The following is a 7,272-nucleotide window of genomic DNA, read 5'->3' on the forward strand; positions in this document are numbered from 1 at the left end:
TTTTTTTTTTTTTTTTTTTTTTCTTGGCACGTAGACTAATTACCAAAAGGGAAAGAAAGAAATTGGACAATGAAGTTCGATTGTTACACAACACACATAGACATGCACCTACGCGTAACAAAAGCGTAACATTCTGATCGCGATTTTTTTTTTTTTTTTTTTTTTCTTTCTTGCATAGTAAATCGCAACAGAGGCCGATATTGTTGACAAGTGTGTGACAGTTTAACAACAGTCTCAACCGAGGAGAACCACGGAGAGAATAGAGGGACGCTCGTTCACGTTTCTCGAGGATCGATATTCGTATAAGTACCTTCTAGTACAAGTTGCCGATTAACTCAACCACTTCGTAGCTTTCCAAGTGGGCCGGTCTTGGATCTCGGCAATCGTTTTCCTTTCGAAAACGACGAGACGTTGCAGGTCTCGTTGGTTACGCGGAACGAGAGAATGCAAAAGCGTTTGAGGGGGAATGAAAAGGGAAAACAGGCTGCGGATTGCAATGAAGAGAGCTACAAAGAGAGAGAAAAGAAAAAAGAGTATGTCGTAAAGAAGAAATCGTAGAAAAAAAAAGAGATAATTAGAGAACACGGTAGACGCAACTGACAGCTTTGCTGCAATTTAGAATTTAACGACGATGACAAAACGAAAGAAAAAGCGAAAAAGCCAAAAAAAAAAAAAAAAAAAAAAAAAAAAAAAAAAAAAAAAAAAAAACGAAACAGAGTTAATAAAATTAAACAATGCAAAATGCAACATAATGAGAAGAGTTTTAGATGACGTCGCCGCGTCCATAATAAAATGACACGCCATCCGATCCATTTGAAACGAAAAGAAGAAGAAGAAGAAAAAAAAACATGAGAAAACAGTACACGCGAGAATTAAAATACGACCACCACAAAAAAAAAAAAAAAAAAAACATCAAAGTGTATCACATTTCGAGAAATATATGTATTTGTTATTGTTTTCATTGAATTATATTGTTATACCTAATCCTCCATCATCCGTTAATCCTTATTTCTAGGTTTCAGGGTTTTGGGGTGTATAACATTTTCGAGACGGACAGTACAGTAAATAACGGAAAAAAGTTAACACGTCTAGGTTTAAATCGTAACAAGTTATGATTTTATTCTTCCTGAAATTTTATTTACCCATACAAATAATGTGAAAAGTGCGAGGATGAAATATAACAGAGATTTCATAGAGTCTACAGGATAGACTTGAAACTCTATAATTTTTTTAACGTCATACTGTACATACATGTACTCATTTTCGATCTAAAAATGCTTTTCGCATTCCTGAAGTACCTGAAACAGCATATAACATGACTAATATAATGTTTATGATATTAATTTCAATTTGAATTATTGTGCATCCGAGGCTAGTTACTGATCGATTAAAGGATCATTTCCATATGCGCATTGTTAGGGAAATATTTTGTTTTAGGGAATTTTATGGAAACATCAGGAAATATTTTTTAGGTTATTGGATAAACGATTAGAATTGTATCAGTCTGATATAATTGATACATGAATTTCGTTTATTGTACTTACAGACGTACATAAATATATTGAACACAACTATGAGTGATTAAATTTAATTGTTTGCTTTTTTTAAACTGCCCGCCAGTTAAATCCCCAGTTAAATGTAATTGGTACACTTGTGTAATGTCACTATATTTGATACCAGTGATTTCATTTTTAATAAAATTCAAAAGCGATGCCAACATTAATTTTTAATAATTATATTGCTTTTTCTAATGTTTTTTTTTATACGAAAATTCTTTATTTTTAATAAAATTCGAAAGGAAGGCGATGCTAACATTAATTTTTAATAATTATGTTCCTTTTTCTACATATAAGTTAGTTACGTAACATTGGTAACATATATAATACTAAAACAGGAATTCCCCGGTTTTCATACATAGATTTCAGTCTATGTATGTATATATATGTATGTATGTATAGAAAGCTGATTTATAGTGATGTTTAACTGACGTTCGTGGGAATAATTTTTGTTGATAATTGTTCATAATAGTAGTTGCTACGTTATTTTATACGAATAATTTTAATTAATAACGATATTCCTTTTGATGTAATAATTAAATGTGTATCTACAACAACCCTTAGTTTTATTTCAGAACATAAATAAAAGTTTCATCATTCTGAAGAATCAACATGGCTTGTCCGTCTGATGAAAAAGTAAATTCATATGTGTATAATTCATTATCATGTTTTTCAGATTTAATGTAATTTAATTTCTAATTTGATGTATCCTAGGAGGAGAAAATCAAGCTTGCCAAAGAGTATCAGCAACATTATTATGAACTTCTTCCTGATTGGTTTCAATATGAGTCTGATGATTGTGAAATTATAAGACATAAGATTGGATATGCCATGTTTGGTATTCCTGAAATTGTTGATGATACAGAAACACCAACAACCTCTGAGAATGATACGTCGGTCAATAACAACCAAAATAATATATGCAATAAGATAGTGTACGATAAAACAATGTGCAAGGTCATAGATACAATATATCAACAGATAATGAAGTTTGGAAAAGATAACACGAACAATATCATTTACCTTGGAATTATATTTAACGTTGTAATTTTACATGCAGCACCAAAGCAGTCGAATAAGAAGGATGACAAATCTAATGATGACAAATCTAACGATGACAAATCTAATAATATGTGTATAGTACCAATATTTAAGTTAAAGACTGTGACGCTGGGTATATCTTATATTGACAATGAAGGCAGACTATATAAAACTTGGAAAGATTACATTACAAACAACAGATTGCCCCAGTGTACTATGATTTTGCCAAAGGCGGGTTTGTATCAGTATAATCCAAACTATAAAGTCACAGAATATGTTTCAACGGTATGGGTTGAGGTACTAGACTCACCTGCTTGTAATGTGAAAAATAAAGTCTTTAAAGGCATTGATATTGCTGCGAATACAATAACTGTAGCTACAACTGTAGGGCTTGGAACTGCTAACTTACTGACACCTATTGCACCAGTTGTTTTTGCCGCCGGTAAATGACAGTTTCATGCAAGTAAAACAGTTCAGTTTCCATTTCTGCTCTTTATTAACAGAATGAAATTTTTAATCAATAGGTTTCATTTATGGCGGTTTATGCGGCACATGGATCATTGCCAGAAATTCCCAAAAATTAGTGGACCTTGCTAAGCATAAACAATCCATCAGCCCTATAAATAAAAATGCATTTCCTGCTTGGCTTGAAATAGGTAGTACAGCCTTGTCGTTGGGAGCAAATGGTGGAACTATGATTATGTCTCAAGCTCTTACCAGAGGCAGCACCGTTGGTGTTGTAGCCAAAACAGCTTACAATTCCATGATATTGGGCAACTTGACATTGAACAGCGTCGGTATAATTTATCAGGGATATTGTTTAATCGACAAATATCGTACAGAAAGGGATGTTGATTTCCTGGATATAGTTATCTTCGCCTCGCATGTTTTATTCTTCGGTAATGCGTTGTTAAATGCCAAATTGGCTGGCGAGCTCATAGAAACATCCAACGGCAGCATCCTTGAGAAGTTCAAGGGCGCTTTGAAGGTTGATCGTCTGAAGGAGCAGTTCAATAAAATGAGCGCATACGTGGGCAATACGCAAAATAGATCCGAGGGCATTGTCTGTAAAATAAAGCAATTTGCCAACAGGCAGGACTTCTTAAACGGTTTGAGTCAATTATCTTGGAGAGAGAATTTGCCAAGTGTCAAGTACCAAGACAACTATATTATTATAAATAACAGAATATTCATAGACCCTGTTGAGTTCACAGGAAGTTTACTGACAGTTGGCACAGTCGCGTTTAATTTGATAAACTCGCCGATGGTCGCTACAGAGAGGAACGACGTGATGATCAAGTTGAAAGGTTTACTTAGACGGTTGTTGAAAGATTATTACGTCGACTCAGCGAACGAGGAGATACCAGACGTCAAATACTTCGACGACATACTACGAGAAATGAAATACTTCAAGAACGCGCTGGATGTTCTGACCAAATGTTTCAGAATTACTATGATCATAGTGGAACATTGCAACGAACCGAAGCAGTTTCTTTGCGACGCTGTTTATTTCACGTGGACGTACTGCAAGGCGAATTTGAAGAAGTACAACATAAGTCTCAGTTCCTCGCCCAGAAACAACGTATTCGATGCATTAACGAACATCGTTACGTTTTTACACGAATGCATCGAGCTGATTGGCAACGATTTGTTCTCGGCTTTCTACGCTTATATGTTGAACACGAAACTAAGTACAAACTGTCTTCCATAAAATAATTCTCTTCTGTTTTGTGCCTGTTTGTCACAGGCATTCAAGTGCCTTATTTCGATCAAACCACTATTTTTCTAGTGTTAAGTGCGAAACAGATGATTCGAATAAGTATTACGCGTTAATTTATTTTTAATAGATTCGTGTCACGTATCGCACAAAATTAATTATTTAAGTATCGGTATTTTTCTAGCGTGAAACGAGAGGGATAAATCTGTTTAGAATAGTAATTGCACGTTGATATTTGATATATTCAACATGTCAATCTAAAATAATGAACAAATAAATGATGCTTTATAGATTTGTGTCACGTGTCGCTCAATGCTTGTTATTTAAGTATCAGTGTTTTCTTAGCGTTAAACGAGAGGGATGAATCTGTTTAGAATAGGAATTGTACGTTGATATTTGATATATTCAACATGTCAATCTAAAATAATGAACAAATAAATGATGCTTTATAGATTTGTGTCACGTGTCGCTCAATGCTTGTTATTTAAGTATCAGTATTTTTCTAGCGTGAAACGAGAGGGATAAATCTGTTTAGAATAGGAATTGCACGTTGATATTTGATATATTCAACATGTCAATCTAAAATACTGAACAAATAAATGATGCTTTATAGATTTGTGTCACGTGTCGCTCAATGCTAATGTTATTTAAGTATCAGTGTTTTTCTAGCGTGAAACGAGAGGGATAAATCTGTTTGGAATAGACATTTGCACGTTGATATTCGATACATTCGACACTCAGTTTGGTATAATGAACGAATAAAATGGCAGAACGAGGAGGAATAGTTGCATATTGCGCAGAATTGAAGGCATTTGTTTATTTCGTTTCTTTCAAATGTTTGAATATAATTCACACAAATATATACAGACGATACTGAGCACATTTACAACTTTTGTTTCACCTGATCATTGGTCGCGGTTGTTTATCGTTTAAGAGACATTCATCAAGCAAATGTTACAATTGTCGCCGATTGAACAAGCGATTATCGTATTCGGACGCGCGTCGCAATAAATTAAAGAAAAATAAGGGGAGAAACTATGAATTATAATTTATAATTCGAATAAATTACTTAGGTGTACAGACAGACGATTGAAACAGATCACGATCCAGGCAGTATTGATCCATCGTTTATCGGCCGTTAAACGATGATAATACCGATCTTTGCGGGCGTGAGATCCCTCCGATATATATATATATATATATATATATAACTTAACACCGAGCATAAATACACACAACGAGAACTCCCGCTACTGGAATAAATATCAATTGTTGAAAATCTCTATCTACAAAATAGATACGTCGTCCACCGTTACGCAAGCGTAATAATTAAGATTAATAAAAATCTCGACGTGCGATTCGACTCGATCCGGAGGTTCCTTCACGACGATTTCCTGTTAATCATTATAAATCAACGTTATAACAATTAACATCGCATGACAGACGACACTGTTGTAAATACATCGTTGACTATATTCGGCACATGCACGCGTGTCTCCTTCTTTTTTTTTCTTTTTTTTTTTTTTCTTAACAGTTATACAGTTAATTACATCGTAACACGTACTTTTTTTTTTTTCTTTTTTCTTTTTAAACGACGATCACCGCTCGAACCCGGGCGTGTTTCTATAAATAATAATAATAATCATTCGAACTCGCTTCATTTAGTCATTAAGTCGCGAATCGTCGTTCGCCTAATGTGCGTTGGAGGAAACGGAAAAAGTGAAAAGAAGAAGTGAAAAATATTTCATCTCGCGTGTATATTTGCACCGTTGCTCCCCTCTCGACTTCGTGTCGTTGTGTGTTTATGTACAAGTGTGTATCACGATAACGAAAGTGCAGAAGAGAGAAAAAAAAAAAAAAAATAAATAAATAGGTTCTGTTGAACGTATCGAGCGCGCGATTTTCAAAAAAAAAAGAAAAATGCAGGATACATAGTATATGTAGTTTTGTCTGTTTCCTTTCTCTCTCTCTCTCTCTCACTCTCTCTTTCTATCTTAAAACTGACAGTAACTTGGTCGTCGATCTCTTCTTTCTTAGCTAACTACCTTAGACTCATCCGTCGAATAAATAAAATACGGTCTCTTTACCTGTTCTTTGTCTATGAGACCGATCTCCGATCGAGAAACAACGACTGGAATGTGTCCGCGTGCGTGTACGTAGATTATCACTGAACGTGTGCTGAAACGTGGAATTCGATGGAAGCCCCCTTCGTTATCTTTCACGCGAAATAGCAATACTCCTGTCCTTGGCAATCGTGCCTCGAATTGCTTTTACCCATGGTCGATGATCGCCAGTATCGAGCAATATAATTTCGTGTCAGTGTAAATATACTATAACCATCTATATCGTAATATTAATATCAACGATACTGACAACACCGACTCTCGACAAGTGACTCAGACGAACAACTGACACGACACGTTTTGGTATTCTTGTATTATACTTAAATATAAATATCTCCTCCTCGCTGCACGCAGCGTTCAAGGAACAAGATCTCTTTCGTTCTTCATCCTCTCCAGAGGATCGTGAGCTTCCAAATTCGAACAGTCTTGCGTTGCATTATCAATTATCAATTAATTCCAGTGTCGAAGTAAGTTCGGCTAGTTGTAAGTAGATCCTTAAAAATTACGTGAATTACACGACGTCCGTGTATGTATGTATTGTGTGCGGCTGTTGCCTTCGTTCGATCTTATCCGAACGAACGAAGATCTCGGAGGGGGCAATTGCGAGTAAAATTCGCACGATCGATGCCCAAATGTTATACTTAGTCCCTTTCCTAATTGGTCGTATTCTTTCGTTGAGATATTCCTGGTTACACGATAAATTGTCAACAGATATTATTTTATGCATTATCGGGGAAATTTCGAAATATATACACATATATATATATATATATATAAAGTACACGCGATATGTAAGAACATCGTATAAAAACAACTCGAAATAAAACGTTCCGTT

General features: G+C 34.9%; 1 protein-coding gene across 1 annotated transcript; it reads left to right on the forward strand.

The window, feature by feature from the left end:
* Positions 1–1,944: 1,944 nt before the first annotated feature.
* LOC122534059 lies at positions 1,945–6,159 on the forward strand. The gene is made up of 3 exons (XM_043664345.1): positions 1,945–2,192; positions 2,271–3,039; positions 3,122–6,159. Exons 1-3 carry the CDS (start codon positions 2,169–2,171, stop codon positions 4,306–4,308), a joined length of 1,980 nt encoding a protein of 659 aa, XP_043520280.1. The 5' UTR covers positions 1,945–2,168; the 3' UTR covers positions 4,309–6,159.
* The last annotated feature ends 1,113 nt before the right edge of the window (positions 6,160–7,272 follow it).

Source organism: Frieseomelitta varia, unplaced genomic scaffold (genome assembly GCF_011392965.1).
Source record: "Frieseomelitta varia isolate USP_RPSP 00005682 unplaced genomic scaffold, Fvar_1.2 scaffold_572, whole genome shotgun sequence".
Taxonomy (NCBI): Eukaryota; Metazoa; Arthropoda; class Insecta; order Hymenoptera; family Apidae; genus Frieseomelitta; species Frieseomelitta varia.

Bases quoted from the DNA above. Each gene is read 5' to 3' on its own strand.
- LOC122534059 (XM_043664345.1), top strand. From the start codon at position 2,169: ATGGCTTGTCCGTCTGATGAAAAA. The intron at 2,193-2,270 runs GTAAATTCATAT...GATGTATCCTAG, and splicing joins CTTGTCCGTCTGATGAAAAA to GAGGAGAAAATCAAGCTTGC. The intron at 3,040-3,121 runs GTAAATGACAGT...TTTAATCAATAG, and splicing joins ACCAGTTGTTTTTGCCGCCG to GTTTCATTTATGGCGGTTTA.